This window comes from Corapipo altera, unplaced genomic scaffold, assembly GCF_003945725.1.
Source record: "Corapipo altera isolate COAL_440 unplaced genomic scaffold, ASM394572v1 359, whole genome shotgun sequence".
NCBI classification, from domain to species: Eukaryota; Metazoa; Chordata; class Aves; order Passeriformes; family Pipridae; genus Corapipo; species Corapipo altera.
Genome location: NW_020884948.1, coordinates 1,957,618 through 1,979,976, shown reverse-complemented (window position 1 = coordinate 1,979,976; position 22,359 = coordinate 1,957,618). Strand labels below are relative to the sequence as shown.

The following is a 22,359-nucleotide window of genomic DNA, read 5'->3' as shown; positions in this document are numbered from 1 at the left end:
CAATATAGAAGTTACTGTCAGTACTTACTTTCAACTTTTTTTTTTTTTGATTCTACAGTTAAGAAGAATTCTGATTTCTAAACAATTCCTTACATGTTATAAAACTAGAAAGCCATACTTTTAGGTGAAATTTTAGATCTTGAAAGTTTACTGTTTCTTAACTGAAAAGCAAAGGGTGACACAGAAACTTAGAAAATATGCTCTATCCAAAATCCCATGGTGTATTCCAAAAACTGAACTTGCAAGTGAATTAGTCACTTTAATCATAACATAGAAAATGTATCAGTAACTAATTATTGGAATAAAAATCTATATTTGTTCTTACTTGGGAGGATTTCCAGAGTGATAAATTTGGATGATTTTTTTTTTTTTTACAGTTGTATCTGATGTTTAAACTATCAACCAAAGTAGGAGAACTCTTCAATCTGATTTCCTGTCAGCAGAAGAGTATTCCCCAAAATACATGCATAATACAGGAAAAGGGTACTAGGGTCACTGCTGACCCTCATCAGTGAGAGTTACAGGTAGCTCTAGTGACTTCTTCTATCTTGTGCACAGGTTGGCTCTGGGAGACAGCTTGCCTCCAGTGGCTCCTCATTTTATCTGTTAAACAGAAATAGCACACAGACTTTTATAAAACATCTGGTTCATCTCTCAGAAGTAGATATTCAGAATCCTGGTAAACTTATAGTTTCATTAAAATAAGAGGACAAGCTAAATTAATTTTACAAAACTTTCTTCTAAATAAATTCTAGGCTGGCAGAGGAATCACTTGAGGGAAGTTCATGTACTTTCCGCTGAAAAGAAAATGGCTGTGTGCTTTCAGTATACCTTTTATTTTTGATAAAGGAAAATAACAGCAAAAATATTCATAGAGTTTAATGAGCACACATCCTGTAAGCAGGGCCAGTATCCTGGGAAAAACCAAGCTGGTGCAATGTTTCTGCCTATTGCCTCCAAAGTTTTCCTGTCCACTATCACCATATACACTGGCAACCCCTCTGAGATTTAGGAACAGGGGTTGTACTAAGCCAAAAGAAAACCTGTTCCAGCAAAAAATGTGTACTTTCTCAAAGACTTAAGCAACTGAAGACTCAGAGTAAGATCACAGTAAGGTAGAATGTAAGGGCAGTAACCCACAGCCAGGGGCAGCAGATAGACAAGACCATGACAGTCAGCACTAAGTTTGGTTTCAATTGCTGCGAAGCCAAAGCCTAGAAATGAGGTTTTCTATCAGTACAAATCTGTCCATGGTCTTTCATCAGTTCTCACACACATCACTCTTCTGTGAGGTCACTAAACTGGCAAAGGGTTATTATGTCCATTTCTGCTGTGCAAGCAAGAACTTTTGGCTTACAGCATGGAAGCTGAGAACCAGGGTCAGGAAGAGGAATTTGGATGGATGTACAGCCAGGAGAAGCAAGAGGTGGAGAGAAAGACAATTTGCTTTCTTTATTTTGATCAGTTTTGAACAACAGAAGAAGCTCATCATGCCACAAAACTCTTTTCCCACATGAGACAAAACGTATTCAGATTTAAGCAGAATCTTCCAAGCTAGTACTTCACCTTGCACTGCATATATACAAACTGAAAAAGTATAGTAAAATGAGTAAAGAACTGTCAGTAATTTCTTCATGTCCTGTAAATCTGTACATTAAAAAAAATATTTTGAAAGATTTACTAATCCCACCTTCCCAGCTCTCTGTCACAGTGTGTAGTCTATGACAGAAAAAGGAAAGATCTCTGAGAAATCAAACAGGTTACAGTAGATGGATGCACTCCCATTGAAAGTTGTTCTCCCCAGGCTCACTCTGAGGCACAGGAGCAAAGTAGTGCGTGAGAGCTGCTTGCCTGCACATAAACAGAAGGTTTCTTTCACTACAGCTAATGCCTCACATTTTCTTGATATGAATATTAAGGGTATAGGAATTTACTGGCTCCTTTGAGTAAACACCACATGTGCAGCTGTACTAAATATGTCACAAAGTAGAGCATTAAATGTGCACAAAGTAGAGTAGTTTTATCTCCTTGCTCAGTACAGTGTGGTAGCCACATATAAATTACAGTCATTATACCTATGTATAACATAATGCATAATTTATTACAATAATCATATCTTGTATTACGTAACTAAGATGAGCTGATCGTATTAAAAATTATACATATGCATTCACATGTGTATACTGCATATTAATTAAATATTTGTTCTTACAGGTGTTTGTAACCAGAAAAATCCAGGTCTATGAGTCAGATCCATTCAGTCAAGAAATGCAGTGATAAAATCACAGGTGCTTGGGATAAAACAAAATTATTCTTTTAGATTAGTTCTTCCTGTGGATATACAGAAGCAATATTTTATAGTTGTAATTATGATAGAACACCCAGTTTTTCTGTCACTTCTCAGTGATTTGCTATATTTTCAGGATCTGGATTTTCTGAATTTCTAGGACAAACCTTAACAGTAAAAAAACCCTATCATTTCTTAATTCATGAGCAGTTTTTATATTCTAAAGGAATATGAACACAAATCTACTTGTAATTTTTTGCAAGAAGTGAAAAAATCCCTTCCAAACAGATTGATGCTGTTGACTATATTAATTATTATTAATAAGTATGTCAAACTGATAACAATATTACAGACAAAGATTTAATATAAGGAAAAAATAGCTAAATGTTAGAGTCAGATTTCATCTTGAAATAAGTAACATGGATTTTCTTTGCATAGAGACAGGGAGGGCATTTTAAAGAGCATTTGGAGACATGATATCTTCCTCCTTCCTCTGTCCAGGCTTACCCTGGAGAAAGGCTGTACTAAGAATAAGAAGTTCCATGAAAGCACAGGAGTGCAAAATCAAAATATATATGATTGCTTTGAGACAAGGATTTTTCATTAAAAAATGCAGTCAGAAAAGGACACAGTAGTCAGTCTGACTAGCAGTCTGCAGCTCAGGTAGTACACAGACAACATGTAAGGAAGAAGCCTTTTCTCCATCTGGGTTCTGTAGAAGAGTCAATAAAGCTCCCTGTTTTTCCTTCAGGGAGGTGAGTCCAGAATGCATCTCTTTATTTCCTTCATGGCTACAAAATCTGAGTGTGGTAAAACCCCTAGCCCCATGTCTGTGTGTCCACTGTGTCAGCACCAGCTTATGGTGTTAACCACAGGGTTGGTTTGCTCATCTGTATGTGTGAGAGTGAGCAAATGCAGCAGGCGGGAGGGGGGGAATTGCTTTAAAAATTCTTTCATTGGAGATATTCCATAGGCAATCTGACCTAAATTGGTCCTACTTTGAGCAAGGGATTGGACCAGTTGACATCCAGAAATCCTTTCCAGTTCAAATTCTTGGAAGGGTCTGTGATTCCACAGGGGCTTTTGGAGGAGAGGAGGCCTGGAAGGGCCCATTCACACTGCCAACATGCAGTCATGAGGTATGAGCAGTGAGAACCTGTCAGCAGGAGACCAATACCGAGTCTGCCTTTTACATGTCCTTCAGAAGATGCTATTTGGATGTAGAAACTGTCTTTGTAAAGCCCATCCCACAACTGTAAAGAAATTGATGATGAACAGAATGAACACAATACCATCAGGCAGGTGTGTGAATAGGACACTGGCCAGGAGGTCGTGCTGTGGTTAATTAGTGTCATCTTAATCATGACCTCACCGGTTGGTGGGCAGTTTAAGTCTTCTTACAAGCCTAATGGAGTGGTCAGGACAAGATTTCCTCTCCACCATTGCACCCCTATCCCCCAGAGCTGTTTTCATGAACACCCCCTGTGTGTTTGAAAGCATGGGCATTACAGAAATATGAAGGTTATTCTCAAGGGCACTCACATGAATGCTGCCTCAATACACTTTGGAAAAAGCTGAAATAAGTTGTTCAAAGCTTTTTAGAAATTAGTAGCAAGGCCAGGCATAGGCTATTATAAAACTAGGAATGATCTGGCTCAAGCATATCAGTCACATTTTCTGATTTTTCTTTTTGTGAAAATACTTAGTATTATGTTGAACAAAGCTGGAAAAACAGTAATGTAATAAGCCCTGTGCAAATATTCACAGTGCACATTCCGTTTTATTTCAGTAACTTAAATAAAATTTTCAAATATTGTAAAATGCAACTTAGTTAATCACCTCAGTAAATGCTTGCACTCCAGTTAACAGATGTGGATGATTAAAAAGAGGAACAGTAACAGAGAACTATAAACACTACACATTATGTTATTGCATGTATTGAATGCAAACTAAAGAAAAATGACTAAATGGTGGAAGAAGAACAAAGCTAACAGAGAGAAGAAAAAAATAGTATTTATTTGACAAAGTGAATCCCACAGGCACCTTCAGAGAAGTGAAACCTGGATCACCTCCCATTTATGAATCTAATTGCCTTCAGAAGGTTCCAAATCCAGCCAAGGATGTGGAGAAGATTTTACATTAGACAAGAGTCCAAGCATTAAAACTATTGCAACAGCTGCAAAGCAGGTTCGCAGGCAATCCTATGCTCATCAGAGTTATTTTGTTTCACAATGCAGACACCACACGAAGAAGACCATTTGAGGTGTTACTACCCCATTTACCTGTAAGGGGCCTCCACCACCAGGCAGGAGTCAGGGCTCTGAGTGCACTACGGTGACCTTAATGGCACTGAGACACCAGACATGGGGCCTCCACCCATAGCACGGGATGTGGGCTCAATCCTGCTACTGGCTGGGCTTGGGGTCATGGAACTGCAAGAGGTTTGCATCTGACAGGTTGGGACAGCAGGAATTCCCCCAAAAGGAAAGCCAAAAGTTGGCTACCTTCCGGCATACTCCCCAGAAAAAGAAAGGAAAATTGGGGTGGGGGTGGAGTTTCTTTGTTTTGTGTGGTTTTTTTTTAATTGTTTGTTTGTTTGTTTGTTTTCTGTGTAGTTTTTTTTTTCTCCCAAATCAAAGATTCTTGCTCTTGTCTTCTCATTTCTTTAATCAAAGCATTAGCAAAAAGTTAATGCTTCTAGGACAAGTTTACCAATTCTGCTTCTGATTACTCCTTTTTTTTTTGGTGAGAAACCTGTTCATAGTTAGTGTCTTGAGAAAGAAATAACCCCTGATGTGGATAATGAAATTCAGATTTTGGATATAAAAACTTCAGAATAACTGCACCTGACTTTTAGCTGCCTTGTCAAAGGAGCCATGAATCCTTTCATGTCGGTTGACATGAATCTTTTATTCCATTAGAGCTAGATTACAGTCCCCAAAGGCTCAGCGATTTAGCTATATGAAAACTTGACATAATTTACTGTTCCATTTTAGAAGTGTTGCTTCACATTATATTTAATATTCAATCTACAAATAAGAATTGAATGTTAAATAATAATTGGCAGCAGGTTAATGCAGAAAAGAGGGCTTCCAGAAAAGCAAATGCATTTTTAGTTCCCATGGCACCACTCCCAATATTTGTTTTATACTCCTGAGAGAAAAGAGGAAAGCAGAACAAATGTTAAAACTCCCACACAAAATTCTCAAAGTAATATTATTATTTCCCCTAAGACTCTAGTCTTGCTGTCAGATTGCTTTTTCTGTCAAGTTTCCAAATTCTTTTATTGAGAAAGGATAATAATTATAATAATACAAAGTTTAAGTTAGTTTTACTAAAATTTTACTAAAATAGGTTAGCTGCAAACTCTCATTGAAAGACCTTGTGGAGTCATTCATCTAATTTGCACAGTATGATTACCACAATGAGAGAGGCTCATATAGACATGCTTGTGTAGATGCATTTTTTGCCTAATCATCACCTTCATGGGAAAATTCCTGGTTTGTATCAGTGATCTCACTAATTATTCATACAAATCATTTTGTTTTTCAAAGAAATATTCACTTGTAAGGATTTTTTGTTGTGCCCCTTCCAATGATGTTGTGTAACTGCTGATGTATTCCCATATTCTTTTTCTTTTCAGTCCTGCTGATTATGCTTTGCATAATTCCTTGGGCTGAGCAAGAACCTTCCTAGAATGCTCAATAAATTATTTGTATAAACTTGACTGAACTGAAATCTTAAAAAAATTAGTCAAACAAACAAATAATTTATTGAGTATTTGGGGAGGGGAAATGCTTTCAGAGTTCTCTTCGTCATATTTTATTTGTAAATATGTTTTTGATACTACAGACCTTGGTATTCTCAGAAATTAATTTTTAATTTGGCACCTAAGTGGTTGTACCACAGATGCTTGAACACTGAAATAAGGCCATACAACTTATCTGGAATTGTCAGAAGGGATATATAGTGAGGTAATTCAAGAAACAGAAAGCAACAAAAGCAACATAAGTAAGCCAATAGCTGGAAAGACACCTTAGCTTCTGTGAGCGCACATGACAGTTCTTCTGTTGTCATTTAGTTAGATTCCATTAGAAACTCCAGACTTCCCTGGACTAAGTGGAAGAGAAGCATGCAGAGCAATTCAGACGAGATGCTTTACAGCAGATGTGTTAAGTAGATGAAACAGCTGCTTAAAGAAAATCTACTATAAGAAAACTCTTTTAAACAGTCACAGTCTTTGGACCAATGCCCTTCAAAAACCTAACTTTGGCACCCAATGTTAAGCAGATAAATAGTCTCCTGCAGCCCTGAGCAACTTAAGCAAAGGACTATGCTTAAGTACTCCAGATAAATGTTTTTCTGAATTTGAATCTGTCAAAGTTTTTGCAGTGTTCCCAAATCATCAACCCTTTACTTCTTTAAAGCTGCTTGCCAAAACTCTATAACCCATTGATAATATTTCACCAGATCTGGTTGCCTCTAACAGTACCCTATAAATACCCTATAGACAGCTCTTTGCAGTCTGAGGAAGACAAGTCCATGTGCTCTAGCTGAATAGAATACGTCAGCTGAAGGATAAACTAGTATATACTAACATCTTCGTTAGCGCAGGTGAGTTACAGACTCGACAGGGTTTAAAGATGAGATTATTAAAAAAACCCCAAACAAACCAAACAATCTCCCCCCTCCAAAAAAACCCTCCAAATAAAACAACCCAAACCCCAGCTTTACATGAATAAAATATATTTATGAAAATAATTGCTAGAGTTGCAAACAGTCACAAAAAGTTAGGCGATCTTGCTTAAAGTTAAGCATCTTACTAAACAGCTAAATATTTGAGTCCAGTTTCAAAGTCTGTTTTACATTTCATTACACTAGAAGAGCTGACAGGATAATTTTACAGCCATCACATCTAGGGCCTGCTTTCTTAGACAAATTTGGTCCTTAGACAGCTTTTTTCTAGTGGGAAAGATCAGCAGGGACATTGCTCCCTGTTTGGTGCACTTCTACTTATGGCAGGTCCCAGCAATTCTATTTGTGCAGTAAGTGTGTTGAAAATATTAACCTTTTGAATGAGTTTAATTAAAATGTTTCAAGATTATGAGTTCTACCATCAGTGCCTTCCCTGAGAGCAAAATGATTTTTACTTGCTTCACACCAGGATTGCTTGGGAGGCTGAGAACCAGCCTAGTGTTATTCCTAGATTATCAACTGAAGCAAGGCAACTGCCCTACTTAATGATTAATGATTATCTCAGATGGATTAATTTGATGATCATTCTCTTTAGCAGCAAAAATCCTTAAAGATATTTCTATGACAGCTCTTAACTTCTTCCACAGGGTTGTAATTGGAATTCCAGAGCAAACTGCTCTACAAATATTCCTACAGTTCTAATGATTATGGTTTATTTCTGTGCATAACAAAAGAAATCTGGGGGAAAGAAAAGTTCCTTGGTAAACAGCATCTCCCTAGTCTAGCTTTCTGCATATTGCCAAGTACAATACCAAACCTCTGTTGATTTCCAAAAACTTGCTCTAAGATTATCATATTCCCAGTGTATGGCCTTGACTCTTCTACGCTGGGTTCTCATCCCTTTCCGAACTGAAAATTATGAAGTGCAACACTGCACTGACAGCAAGCCATGAAAGTAGGATCATTTTGAAATTAATTGAATATTTCTGCAGGTCAAAAGTTAAATAACTGTCTGAAACTTTGAAGATGCATTTTAGAAAAATCACTGTCTTTGCATTAATTTCCAGCAAATAAAGCAAGTAATAAAAGCCTTCCCTCTTCAATCTCTGTACCCAAATTTTGAAAATCACATCATAGATGTGGATTAGAAATGAACAATCTTTGCTGCTTGGAAAAACATTTGTCACAGAAATATCTCATAAAATAAGCTATGCTCAGCTTTGCAAAGGTTCTATATTTGCTTTTTGCAAGAAAAAGAAAAGCTTTTACTTTTCTATTTCAGGATTACTTAACTGTTCTAAAATTCCACACTCTAATGTGCTTATGCTGAAAATCTTTGCATTCAACAGGTTTAACATTTCATCATCTATGCTTATAGTGACCTAGATCCCAGATATTGTTCTAAACCCACCACCCAGTGGATGAAATGGTTAAAGCACACTCAAAATAACTTCTGCTGTAGCATAGAGAACTCACTGCTTTTCATCTTTGCATCAACAGGTTCCTTGTATCTGGTAAAACATTTTAAATTCCAGAATTTTTCTATTAGGCTAAGTAGAGAATTTCTATGGTGTTACATTACATTACAGCTAACATTACATCTTGAAGAGGGATTTTCACTGCAGCAAAGTCTTGTTCATTAGGGTTTTGGAAACTTTCAATCAGCATTCCCATTCTCACATGACTTGCTGAATCTCAAGGATTCATTCTTGCCATCTAGTGGCTTTGAGCAGAATTAAAACAAATCTGTTAACAACAGATTAGAAAGTTATTGTTTGTGATAAAAGATGGTAGGAGACATGCATTGGATATCATCAACTTAAATGTCACCATTTTATCTTCATTTAAGAAAATCTTTTCTGGAAACTCCCTTAAAATTCATAGAATCATAAAATGGGTTGGGTTGGAAGGGACCTTAAGATCATCTAATTCCAACTTCCACCACTACCATGGCAGGGATTCTACCCACTAGACCAGATTCCTCAATGCCCCATCCAGCCTGGCCTAGAACAATTCCAGGGATGGACAACCTGTTCCAGTGCCTCACCACTCTCACAGTAAAGCATTTATCCCTAATACCTAAGCTAAACCTACCCTCTTTCAGTTTAAAATTGTTCCCCCTTGTCCTATCACAATATGCCCTTTTAAAAAGTCCCCCTCCCTCTTTTTCATAAAACAACACCAAACCAAACTTCACACATTTTAAAGAACCTTTCTTACACACTGTAGTTACACTTCATGGAGAAAATACGGCCCACTCTGGTTCACATTCTTGCAACAACACAAAATTCCCCTAGTATTACAAAATACAATTAAGTACTCTTTATTTTATTTTTTGAATCTGATGCAATTTAAAAAAAAGTAATAATTGATATTAAATTTCAAGATAAAGAGATGTCAGTATAAACAGTCTGGTCTATCACTGAGCACTTTGAATCTGTCCCAGTTTCATCCTGATTATTTCAAAAGCAATAACAAATACTGCATTTATAGCAGAAGTATCAGATCCAAAGAGTGAATTTCTATTACTATTAAAAATATAAAAGAAACCAGAAATTTAAAACCTGATGCATGGATAGAAAGTTAGTGATTAAGAAACAAGGAACAGAAGTCTGCCCACTTTTAGTAACTGCAAAAGATGGAGACTGACTTAAAGCAAAAACTTTTTACAATCTTCTTATTGACATTTGAAATAAAACTTCAAAAAAGAGGTTGTAAACTTTCTTAATTGTTTATTAATGAATATTTTTAAAAACTAGAAGAGGCATTCCAGGTTTTTTAAGGTGTTGACAATTTATTTTACAGATGCATAAAAGTTGCACAATTTGTATGAAAAATGTAACAATAGTCAACTACAAAACAGCAGAGTATCACACACAGTCTTCAAGATTCTTTCTTTCTTCAAATTGTTTGTCTACTGCAAGTGAAAGAGCCTGAAGAAATGTCGTCATTGTAACACTGGGGGACTGAAAATAAGAGAACATTTCGTTAGACACACTACAGCAATAGGCAGACATAATATATTACATAAAAATCACAGTATCAGTAAGAGAAATATTTGACTTCCATGTTACAAAATTTTCAAAATGATACAAAACAAACTGCAAGTTTGTTTTAAACAAGATAGCATGGCAAAGTCAAAGTCAAGCTATTCAAGGTCTTGAGTCAATTACTACTACTGTAAATTTGCTTAAAAAAAGGTTTTTAACAAATTAATAATATTTATAATATGGTAGAGGGTTTTTTCGGCAAGGAATTATCAAAGAACTAATATCAATATTCATTAATTTAATTAAAAGTAGAATGCTGCTTGACAGGTCAGTCCCACATCACTTCTTCAATCCCATTTTAGATTATGGCCAGCACATAATTGTTGCAGTCTACAAAGCTGCAGAAACAAGTGAAATTTAGATCAAAAGGGGGGTTAAGACCAATCTTTTACTTCAGGTAGTGTCCAAATGTCTTCCTGCCTGTCTCAAGCCCAAACTAAATTATAATGAATAGAATAAACTCACTTGAATATAATAAACTTACTTGAATATAAAGTGCATGTGCTAGGAAAGGAAGCTTTCTCAGGACCCGGCCACCAAGACCTTCACTTCTTCTACAGTAAAACAGACACAAGTGCTGCTTAAATGCTAAGTGTTCACTCTTAGAAGACCTTTCCTTTTTCTTGTTTCTCCACTAAATTGCTCTAAAAAAACCTCAGATCACAATTCAGCAGGTCACTTGCAGCTCTTTTAGGTCACGTTTTAGCAGGAGCAGGAAGAGAACAGACAAATTCTGCTTATGGGAGGCTATAGAGTATAACACAAAAAAGGAAGCGAGGGTACAGAAACAGCATAGTCACAGCTGCCTGCCAATGCTTACATCATGCCCTTCATATCACTGTGCCATATCTCATGAGTTTGGGGGAATGTCTACACCAAAAGGGTATGGTACAGACATAACCACTCTTGGAAGGACTTGAAAACCCACTTGATATATGTTTGTTGTCTTCTCCAAGCACCACTCTGCGTACGCAGACTGCAAACCTCTAGCCCTGGAAAGACTTACATGCTTTTACTCCACTCCTCACCGGTTCAGATTGCATACTTCAGGAACAAAAAGAAAACACACTTTGCTAACTTTATGCTATTTTATTTTGTTCCACGGGGACCAGCACTTTGGAAAAAAACATTGCTTGATACTGTGAATACAATTTTTATTTATTGTTTCAAGACCTGTTATGCTGCAGTGAAAGACTATTTGCTCTATGAACATCCTCAGAAAACCATAACACTGTCCATTTACACTTCATTCCCTTCCCCCTTGCTTCTGTACACTTACATCTCCATGTTAAATACTGATTCAGTAGATTGCTAGGTATTTCAAGACACTTCCTTAGCAGGACCTGAAGCCCATGCTATTTCTGCTAACCTGCATTACAATTTCCAATATCCACTGAAACCTAAGGCATCTCACTAATCGGGCCAGCAATCTAACAACAGGACTTCAAATGGCAGAGCAGAAACCAGAAGCAGTACTAAGTCAGGTCTGTTCTGAGACTAAGAAATGTGAGCAAATCATGATTGCTTCCACTTTTGGTCCCCTAAAAAGTTTTGCACTATCCCCAACAGAAAAAAAATGGGAATGTTTCAGAACTCTAACTGCTATGAAGTTCAGTTACTTTTATACATCATTCTGCAACTCAATATATATATGAAATAAAGTAGAATTTCAGAATCTTACCTTGAGATTTCTTTTAGTACAAGGCTTAGCCTTGACACATTATTTTCTACGAAGCCTATCATCTCTAGCTCTCTGAGTGTCAGAAGCTGCTGTCGAGGATATATTATTTGACACTAGAAAGAAGAGTTATACATTGTTGTATGAAAAACAAATACATTCAAAATCAAATTCTACGGTAGGAGTGGAAGTACAGAGAAGGAATTAAAAATTTTTGTATTTTTGTTACTTAGGAGGTATGATTAAAATGTCAAATTTATTGAAATAGGACATTTTGCAGTCTTGCTTTCAAATATTACCTTCATCAGTTCTTCCAAGCAAGAAAGATATATTCTAAATATTGCTGCAGTAGATGGAGGTCCAATGTATTGCTTTATGTCAGCCCTGTCTACAAAAGCCATGTCAATTTTCTCCGTAATATTTGAAGTAGTCAGGATAACTACATTGGGATACCTTCAAGACAAAAGCATATTTTTAGGTCACATGTTTTATCTCCTTTTGTGACTGGCAAATCAAGACCTCACCTCTTATGACTCATGTAATTTCTTGCAAAAAGCAGTCGCATCACTCTTGTCAAGCAGCAATTACATTAAATGATCTGAAGCTCCTGGCCAGTTATCACCAGCCTATTTCAATGCACAGTCTCTTTCTTTTAGTTGTTTCTCAAGTGTCCACAGTTTCTCTAATACTATTCTAGAAGTGATATACATTAACTACCTAGAGCCTATTGGCATAGTTTCTACCACAAAACAAAGATTTTGAAAAGAAGACTCATAAATTTGAAACTTTAATCTACATGTTTTCTGTTTCAATTTAGTAGAAAGTAGATAGTTTAACTGGCAATGTGACATATTTTAACTGCAAATGACTTCAGAGTGAGCTTAAAAGAGAACATATCCTTGCTCTAAGCAATGAAAGAACATTCTTAACCACAGCTGTTTTTAGACAAAACCTGTCAACTTTTATATATGAATAAGACATATTTAATTAGCTGCAAGACAGGGCCAAATACTAGGGCACCATTCTGTGAACAGTGCCAAGGATGCACAATAAGGAAAGGGAAGTGGCAGGAATGAAAAACAGCTGGTATGCTGCACTAAATCCAGCATACAAAGTGGAGCGAGCAAGATTAACGATTTCTTCTAGACCATGGTTTGTCCAAGTCTGCTTTAGATTGCCATCCAGAAGCGGTATATAATAAACAAATTCCTCACTCATCTTATTCTTGTCTCTCCAAGCACACATCATCATGATGATCTGTCCTTTTCCTCTCTCTATCTTTAAGGTAAGTATACAGCCTGGTGATTTGATTGTCCACTCAGGTACATGCAAAATACTCTGTTGGATTACTCCTGTGTCTTTTCAAAATTAGCATCATCAACAAACAACAGTTCACTAACCAATTTGTTTTAGCATTCCAAGTAGGAACTGAAATTTAGCAGGAATCCTGAAATTGTCAATTATCTTTTGCTGTTCCAATAATATGAGTTTACCTTTTAATCTGATCTATTTGTGTCAGTACAGCATTCACCACACGAATAGCATCTGAAGGCTCTGTGCCTGCCTTGAAGGCACTGCGGGCTGCTGTGAGGCTTTCCACCTACAAAAAACCCAAACCAATCAACCAAAACAACAACAACAAAAATCACCAAACACCAAAAAAACCCAAAAAGATTGCACATTTGGAGTCCTGGTAGCAAACAAATAACCCAGCCAATATACCCTCAGATCCTTGTGTCTGGTATCTAAAACTCCATCTTCAAAATCCTTTGTTAAGTAGGAAATTACAGGGAGTAGGAAAGGCATGTCAAGGAAGCCAAGTGTAGTGAGTGAAATGGAACACACCACCAGAATAATGAATACATTGAATTTAGAATGAGCTTCCCCATAGATATTTCAATAAAACAAGCTAATAAAGTACATACTTACTGAGTTGCTTAGGTATGCAACTCTGCAGAGAATGTAGACAATGAACTGAACCACATTAATGTATTTTAGAGCTTTACAACAAATGAAGAGTACAAATAATACAAATCTAGGCTACTTTAACTCCACTTGTAAACACACAGCAGCAAGGAAGTCCCACCAAGAAAGGCTTCAATTAATTTTCAGCTGTAACTTGCCTGCTAAATGGCACTGTGTTCCTTCCAAATCTCTCAAATCTGCAGCAGTCAAGATTAACATTCAATGTTCTGCACAAAGCTGCATAGCTTAAGAAATACCATAGATGTGCTTTTATTGTTCTTTACAAATGAGGACTACTACAGTTTCTCCCCAGCTAGTTACTTCCTGCTAAATTTTATATACAACAATGCTATTGGAATCATACCTCATCAATCAGTACAAATACAAGAGCATCTTGGTCATCAACTAACTCCTGGATCTTCTGGAACATCTTGGTTACAAGCTTGCCACTCTATAAAGACACCATATATAGATGCTTATTTCCTTATCACACAACTTTCCAAGGCTTACCATATTTAAAGATGGAAATACCTGTTTTTTAAAATAATATTCTAATATAACTTCTATTTAAGCATTCTCAAACATGTTAATTATTGTGAGTAATCTTTCGTGCATACATGAAACAAGCTCAACAGAAACAGGGTAATTTCTAAAACACAGTGTCTACTTAATTAGGTACCTCAATACATACCTCAGAAAACCATTTAGAGAAAAGACTGTGGCTGTTTATTTCAATTAACTGTCCATACCTGTACCTAAAGTATAAAGGGAAAAGGAAGTATCAACTCCATTGTAAATAAAAGTCAGTGATATCATTAACTCGTGCAAGTCTCATTCTCTCCCTGGGATTCTGTGAATTAGTACTTTAAATTACCTACTTTTCAAGACACAATACCTGTTTCAATTGTGATTTCCAACAACATGTCTCAGTAGAATTCTTCACATTAAATTGCTATTAGAATGTCTTCATTAGAACAGGTGCTATTTAAATATACTTTAAGTAACAGTTACCATGCTAATTGCCTCATTCTTCTGTTCATGTAAGATTTTCTTCAGTATAGCAAGAACTCATATAAAAGTATGAAACTTATTTACTTAGCAGTGCATGGATCTCCTTATGACAAAATATTTCAATCACACAACATATAGCCCATGTTTTTCACACATTCAGATCGCTCCCATTACTTACATCTTGTATTTTACATAACATTTATTTTTGTAAATAAATTTGTTAAGTTGCTATAAATTTTAAGGCTAATTCTTATTACTTGTCTGATATACAAACTGACCTCTGTAGATTGTGTTATTCAGACAATCCAAATACAAAACAAATAGGTTACAAAATCACTACATATTAAGAACAGGTTTTCTTGAACAAGAAGATAGAAATATCAAAATAATCTGCGATCCTTTGTCCTTTAATATTCATTGATGTACAATATGAGCACAAATTACTATATTGTCACTGGAATTTGTTTTACACACCTAGGCACAAATAATGACACACTTTTAAAGGCATTAAATATCATAGACAGTCTATCAGATCAGTTTTATTGCTAGTTGGGTGCAGTAATAAAAAAAAGGATATTAGCACTTGGCAAAAGTTACTTGAAATCAAATATTACATATATTTGGGCTAGTGAAAAAGAGCAACTAGTTTACAAAGTAAACTAAGGTGAAAAATTTCAAAAAAATTATCACCTGTATGACAGTCGAATTGTCAGCTTCTGAGCCAATGCTTTACAGAGAGAAGTTTTCCCAGTTCCAGGAGGGCCTGGTTTGAAATCAGATCCATACATGACACAGAATTTGCATCAGACTGTTAATGACATGTAACAGCTTTTTAACTACTCTATTTCATCATAGCACTAACTGTAGGCCAGAGTATTTTGAGAAAATTGCTTATTCCACTACAGTCCTAGAGCCAAACAGGCAAGTACAAGCATAGTGATTCATACAAGAGTATGAATCTATGGGAAATCACGTGTGGGTGCTAAACAAACTGTTAATGTCAACCAAGTGACAGTACTTTCAATTCAAAGCCAGTACTGGCATTACAGCATAAATGTATTTCACACTGCAACAGTTGCAGATTTCCTAGAATTAATTTCTTTGTGATCACAATAACAAGCTCATTATTAAAATTAAATATATCTATCATAAATACATTGCTAACAGTCTGAAATAAATAGTTTTTCAAACAAAAACATCCTGCAGCTTTTATCCTGACAGTTATAACTTAAGTACAATCAACAAATACTTCCACTGTGATCTTTTATTTTTGAACATTATTCTTGATGACAAAATTGCAATTAATCAATAGCAAGCTGCATTTTGCAAGCAAATGGATTCACCTGATGGTAATCTCATTTCTGGTGTAACTTCCACAGTAAGCTAGGACTGACTGAAGGTTACAGCTTCACTGAAACAACTAAATTAGTGAGAGTACTGCCTACATACTTGGCAATAGAACACACAGTGGAAAAGTGTAAAAAACACAACACACAGATTTATTTCCCAGTTTCCTCAAAGTTTTTATAAAGCCATAACTAACAAAATATTTAATACTGGGATAGAAGTGAAACTAATATATGCCTCCTAATGTTCTCAGTATCTGCATTATTTTTGCTTTTTATGTAAAAAAGCTGCAATATCACTTAAAAATGAAAATTAAAAAACCCCACAGTTGTCACTGCACTGTAAATTTTAGAATTTAAATTCCTGCAAAACATAGTACACATGAATATTGATTTCACTCTGACATTACACTTAATTTAAACTTGTATAATAAAGAGGATATTTCCCTGCTATCTTTGTATCATTTAATTTCACTACAACAGGCCTGCAATACGAGTTTTGCCAGAAGGAAAGTATAAACAGGTGGCCAACAAATGTACTCAATTTAAGAGAGATCGTTTTTACCATGCAGCAAAACAACTCTGTTCCATGATATCAGGTTGCTGTCGACATTTTTGTCAGAGAATAATAATGTTGTGGTCACGTAATCAAGTAACTAATGGAAAAGGAGAAAAATAGACACTTAGAGACATAAGAGCAAATACAATTACAGACAGAAGCAATCTCCTAATCATGCCTACTGCGTACTCATAACAACAACAACAAAAAAAAAGCTCATGTCTTTTAGTCATAGGCAAACTTATTTCTCCAAAGTATGGGAATTAATTTCTGTCCTACTCCCAAGAATATGAATAGAATGTACTGGGCACAAATAGAGACCTAGAACTTTTAAATTAATAAATTAATGCTTTAAGGAAGTGAAATTATTTTTATTTTCCATTGTCCCACTTACAGTGCATCTGTAAAACACAAGCTGCCCAAGCACAGAGTCAAAGACTCAAACTCTCGGTATTGTTTGTACAGCTATACATTTGTTCAGTTTGTTTTACTAAGCCCACCAAAGCATTTCCTTTCACATTTCACTTCACTTTTACTGAAGCATTTGTATCAGCTACTGCAACAAATTTGTAGATTGTTTACCCTTCCAAATAAGGGAAGTTTCATGTACTTCCCTGAATGCTTGCTTCTAAAAATACTGCTACTTCAATTTAGAATTTCTAGAATTAGGAAGTAGAGAACTCTTTCAGCAAAATGATTATGAACTTCAGGTGTGAATCTATACTGACTTTTACCTATCATAACACCTGATACCACATTATCTTCTGCCACTCTTACCTGTAATGTGCTTTTGATCCATAGGTGTTAACAGGACAATATGACAGTACTCCTGCAAAATCTCATGCTCACAGTGGAGCAGTTACACAACAGCAAAAACAACTGAACTTAATCCACGTTTTTCAATATTCCATGGACACAGATTGTACTATTTTGAAAATTCACAGCAACCATTTCAGAGCCCGTAGAACCCAACCATGCCCAGGCAGTTCCATGCTTTAAAGAATGAAGATTCAGCACAATTATTTTTACAGAAGTAGTCTTAGTTTTAGTCATTAAAAGCAACCATTTCTTTCTACCAGTATACACTTACAGTCAGCAGTGATCAGCTTGCTGTTATTTGGTACATCAGCAAGTCTAATTAGATAGTCTTGTCATTTCATAGATGACTTGGAAATCAGTTTCATAAATTAGACAAACATGGACATGTTAATTCATATTTACCTTATAAATGAAGAAGTACAATCACTGGAATGTTTTGCTTTTCTATATTTGTTTAAAAAGGCTTAAGTGAGAATACTGTACCTATGGTATTACAAACAAGCTAACGAATTAATTACTTGTGTCCAAAAATGTCAGTTAGAAGCTTCTTTTTTTTAAGAAGCACAATAAACATTTTAATGAGTGCTGTCATAAGAACAACTGAGTCGAGTCACTTGTGGTTTATAGTCACATCACAATTACTAGATTCCAGATTGCGGTATTTCTGTTCTACGAGCTCTGGCATTTATTATCACAACCTTTGATGAATGCACAGAATCTTCGAGCCAGAAAATGACCCCATGGAACTGTTCTGCCTCTTTCAAACATCTTACCAGCATTCCAGTGGGAGCGCAATCATTCAGTGTGCATTTTATGAACAGTGACAGTGCTGGCTGACACTACTGCCAAGCCAATTAATTGTTCAGCTGCTGCCAGAAACACACAGTTAAACTCCCATCCCCTTCTGCCTAGCCTGCACCCACCACATCTCCAAGGGATGCAGTAAACTTCAAACAGGCCTCATTTCAGCTCTTACTTCTCCTCAAGCAATCTTAATTGTTATTAATTTTCAACTTACGTTTGCTTTTACTTCACTGTCATATATGAGGCTTTCCCAAAGGCCGTGGAATTCAGCTGGAAAAGGAATATATTATATACTTGTTTAGGATAAATCAGTCTGGGAACTTGTAGCCTATCATTGCAGCACAAAGCAGTTTTCAAATTATTCTCAACTAAAAATAGATAAATGAGAGCAATTAAAATATCTGTAAAAAAAATCATGAGATATTTTTCTCAAAATGCAAACACTACTTCCTAACAGACAAATTCAGCAGTTTCTCAAATTGCTCAAATCCGTCAAATAATTGTGTTGAGAAATTAATGTTGATTTCTTAACATGAAAGGACAAATATAATTCTTTCCACCCTCAAGAGGTGGTGGACCTACATTACTCCAAGACAGAGAGCTATGAGAAGTTGGGGTGGGAGGAGGGTTCTAAGGCAATTTTTATTATTTAGCTTTTCCTTTTTTTTTTTTTTTAATTAACATCAAGCTGTAGAGGACCAAAAAAAGCATGTGGCTGAATAACCCACAGAAAACTGAAGTTGTCATTTGGGTATCAGTCATTCCCAGCAGTTAGTTTCTTACTTTCAGCAAAGAAAAGCAGAAAAGACTGAGCAACTATAAAGCACAATAATGTAAGAATAATGTCAATGTATCAGATTGAATTCTTTCTGAAAATAAATGTAATAGATAGTTAGGCATTTTGAAACATGGAGAAAGTAGGAAACACTTCAGAATAACTGTCTCTTTGAGCTTAAGCTCACACCTGTGCTTCTCCTTCCAGGCACAGAAACCCAGTTCCCCAAGCTCAAGATAGTAACAGGCAGGTCGTGCTCTATTGCAGAGCAAAGCCTTATTTTTCTCTTCAGAAAACATTCTGAAGACTCTAGATCTCTTTGTTTATCTGTTTCAGATATAAAAACGACACTGCCTTGGGGGCTGGAAGCCAGCAGTGAGCTCTGGAAAATGAGTATTTAAAGTGATGAGTTTCCTGTAGGTCTCCAAGTCAAAATTTGGAATGCAGCTTGTAGGATTAAAAACTCCAATACTTCTGATTACGCCTATACATTTTAGACCAAAAGACCAGTTATTTCCACACATCCATGAGTATTATAGAAATAAATGACGTGTTTTGGAACCACTGTAGCAGTTCAGTCAAAACTATAAAGAAAAATGTCCAAATATGTTGGTTTCATAGACAAAGGACAAAGTTAAACAATATATACAAATAATACCTTTAACAGATAACCCTATAAACCCTTCTAGCCTTTCCAAGGTTTTCTTTCATTGTAATTGCTCTAGACCTTCCAGAAATATCACACGGGTACCTGCTGGAAGCACCCAGTGGTGAGCTGCAGTGATATCCTCATTTTCTTCTTCCAGGTTCTCAGAGGTTGGTCCTTCTTCATTCAGATGAAAAATATGCAGAGAAAGACTGCTTTTGCTCAAGTCAATAGGCTAGAATGAACATGAAAAGACTTCTAATGCATCATATTTCTCATTCAAAGCTAATTATAACAAAAGACAGCTACAGTTTTCAGCTGGCATTCATCTCTGAAGCCTACTGTTCCTGTTTCAGACCTTACTAAGCAGTGTAGGCCCAAAAAATTAGCCATGTTTTCCTGGTTATATTAGTCAGCCTAATAAGAGATACTACGTCATCCTATAGACCTTGTCTTGCTTATGTCCTTAGGCCACCACCAGTTTACCTACAACTAGTTCACGGGCATATGAACAGAGCTGTACATTCTTGACTGCAAATACCTGTCTGTCTTTCAGCTTCAGCTCCGTATCCACAATCGACACAGACTGCACATTGTTCTTAAGGAAACTGTCATCAAACTCTGTCCACTTGTAATCACCAAACACGATGGTATGTCTGTTCAACAGCTTTAGGACACTCATCCTAATATCTTCTTTCTTGGCCACACTAACGAGAAAGGAACACCATTACTACATGGCATTGACATCTATAAGAAAATATGAATTAGTGTCAGAGTGCATTATTTCATACACTAAGTCTTCAAGGAAAACAGATTCCATCTCACACACACAAACCCAACAAAACAACAAAAAAAACCCAATACAAAAAAACCCACTTAACTCCCCCGCGACATCCTGCAGGAAAAAAGAAAAAACCCTATCAAATTCAGTCTATTTGCAAAAGCAACAAACTTGATACTTGTTTTTAATTTGTGCACTAAAAGACACAATCCAAAGAATACTATTTGCTCTGTTTGAGATCATATCAGGGGACACACAATGACACAGCTAGAAGACTTCAAGAATGGAAATCAGTTATGCAATCTGATTGTGTTGCAGCAGAAAAAACAGAAAAACTCATAGCCAAGCTATTAGTCTGACTGTGGTAAGATTAGCTTGGAAGTTCCATTATACTTTCAAGTCTGAGGCCAGCTGGTACCTCGGGATGGGGACACACTATAAGCAGAATTCCAGTAGAAGAGAAAAAAGCTACAGGAAAAGGAATGCCATTTCAAGATTTCAGAAAGGCTTTAACTTAGTCTTGCAATTTCGGTGATGTATAACCAGTGCAAATTCCAAGTTCCTTGTTTTTTAAGCCTGACAAAAAGAGAGCTGTGGATATTTTACAACTTGATTTTTGCAACAACTTGGACACGCTCTCCTATTGTATCCAGATAGCCAGACAGTTAAGAGAAGGACTGGATAAATGGAGAGTGAGGTGGTTGGAGTGTCCAGCTCAGAGGTTTGTCATTATTAGTACAAAGACTAAGCAGAGCTGCCAATAACTCAGGCTGGAAGAGGTGTGTGTGGGGGTACTGTTAACACTGTTTTTACACCCTCATTTACACCTTTGACAATGGAATGGAAAGCAATTGCAGCAAGTTTATGGATAACACCAAAGCAGGGAGACTGTCAGTACTCTAGAGAGCAGGGCTGCCATTCAGAGGGACCTCTGCAGGTTGGAGATATAGTTTGACAGGAACTTCTGGAGGTTCAACAAAAGTAAACATGAAATCCTATCTCTCCATTCACTGCTCAGATATCAGAACAGAGCAGAGGCCAACTTTATGAAGAGCAGTTTTGCAGAAAAGGGCCTGGGGTACTGCTAGACAAAATGGCAGTGAGCCAGCAGTGTGCCCCTGCTACAAATAAGGTCAACCTTATTTTAGGCTGTGCTACCAAGAGTGTCAACATTAGGGAAAGCAATTCTTTCCACCCACTGCCTTTGTGGGACCACATCTGGACTACTGCGTGCAGTTTCAAGCTCTGCCATAACAGAGACAAGGATAAACCAGAGCAAGTCCCGAATGTGGCCACCAACTTGATTATCAGATGAAATTGAGAGAAATGGATTTGTTCAATCTTAGGAAGAGACACTTGCGTGGAAACTCATGGGAGAGCACAGAGATGGCAGAGCAGAGTCCTGTGGGCTCCTGAGGGTGCACAGCAGGGGGACAAAAGGGAACAGACACAAGTTACAGAAAGTTACACGGTGATCAGAGAGACCTGCTCGATTTCTGATGAACTTCCACATGGATCTGAACGTTGTCACACACGTTTGGGAGCGCTTGCTTCAGCTCCCCTGCGGCATCATCCATCCTTCTCGCTCCTAGGGGAAAAGCTATACCAAGGAGAAGCAATTCCCAGGGTCTGCTATACGCCCAGGGCACAGCCGGTCCTTTCCCGGTGCCCCGTCCGCATGCACCTCGCCCACGGCAAGGATCGGGATCGGCACCTCCCTCCCTCAGGAGATGGCGACGTCAGCCTCGGGATACGCCGCGAGCGCGGCCGGGCCGCTCCTGCCGTCAACGCTGGACACAGGGAATGACCTCACGGCAGGCACGGTCTCGGGAGAGACGCGCTAGCGCAGCGGGAAGGAGCCCGGGAGCGCGGGACGAACCCGAGGCAACACACTGCGGCCGCCGCCCGTTCGTAAAGGGCGCGCTGTGCGGGGCAGGGCGGGT

The 22,359-nt window shown here is 37.1% G+C and overlaps 1 protein-coding gene across 3 annotated transcripts in view; it reads right to left on the bottom strand.

Annotated features, from left to right (window-relative positions):
* Positions 1–9,708: 9,708 nt before the first annotated feature.
* The window catches only part of TRIP13 (thyroid hormone receptor interactor 13), a 12,681-nt gene continuing 30 nt past the window's right edge, over positions 9,709–22,359 (bottom strand). The window contains exons 1-14 of one of the 3 annotated variants that reach the window (XM_027662833.1): positions 22,101–22,359; positions 21,902–22,004; positions 20,177–20,342; positions 19,741–19,870; positions 18,429–18,484; positions 16,598–16,688; positions 15,377–15,449; positions 14,367–14,430; positions 14,040–14,126; positions 13,204–13,310; positions 12,010–12,163; positions 11,714–11,826; positions 10,517–10,586; positions 9,709–9,948 (exon numbers count right to left, since the gene is read on the bottom strand). In XM_027662833.1, the coding sequence (XP_027518634.1) occupies positions 9,853–9,948; positions 10,517–10,586; positions 11,714–11,826; positions 12,010–12,163; positions 13,204–13,310; positions 14,040–14,126; positions 14,367–14,430; positions 15,377–15,449; positions 16,598–16,688; positions 18,429–18,484; positions 19,741–19,870; positions 20,177–20,342; positions 21,902–21,993 (1,299 nt within the window). In that variant the 5' untranslated portion in view covers positions 21,994–22,004; positions 22,101–22,359 and the 3' untranslated portion in view covers positions 9,709–9,852. Of the gene's footprint in view, positions 9,949–10,516; positions 10,587–11,713; positions 11,827–12,009; positions 12,164–13,203; positions 13,311–14,039; positions 14,127–14,366; positions 14,431–15,376; positions 15,450–16,597; positions 16,689–18,428; positions 18,485–19,740; positions 19,871–20,176; positions 20,343–21,901 lie in introns of all 3 variants that reach the window. The other 2 variants (XM_027662834.1, XM_027662835.1) reach the window with 2 other exon arrangements.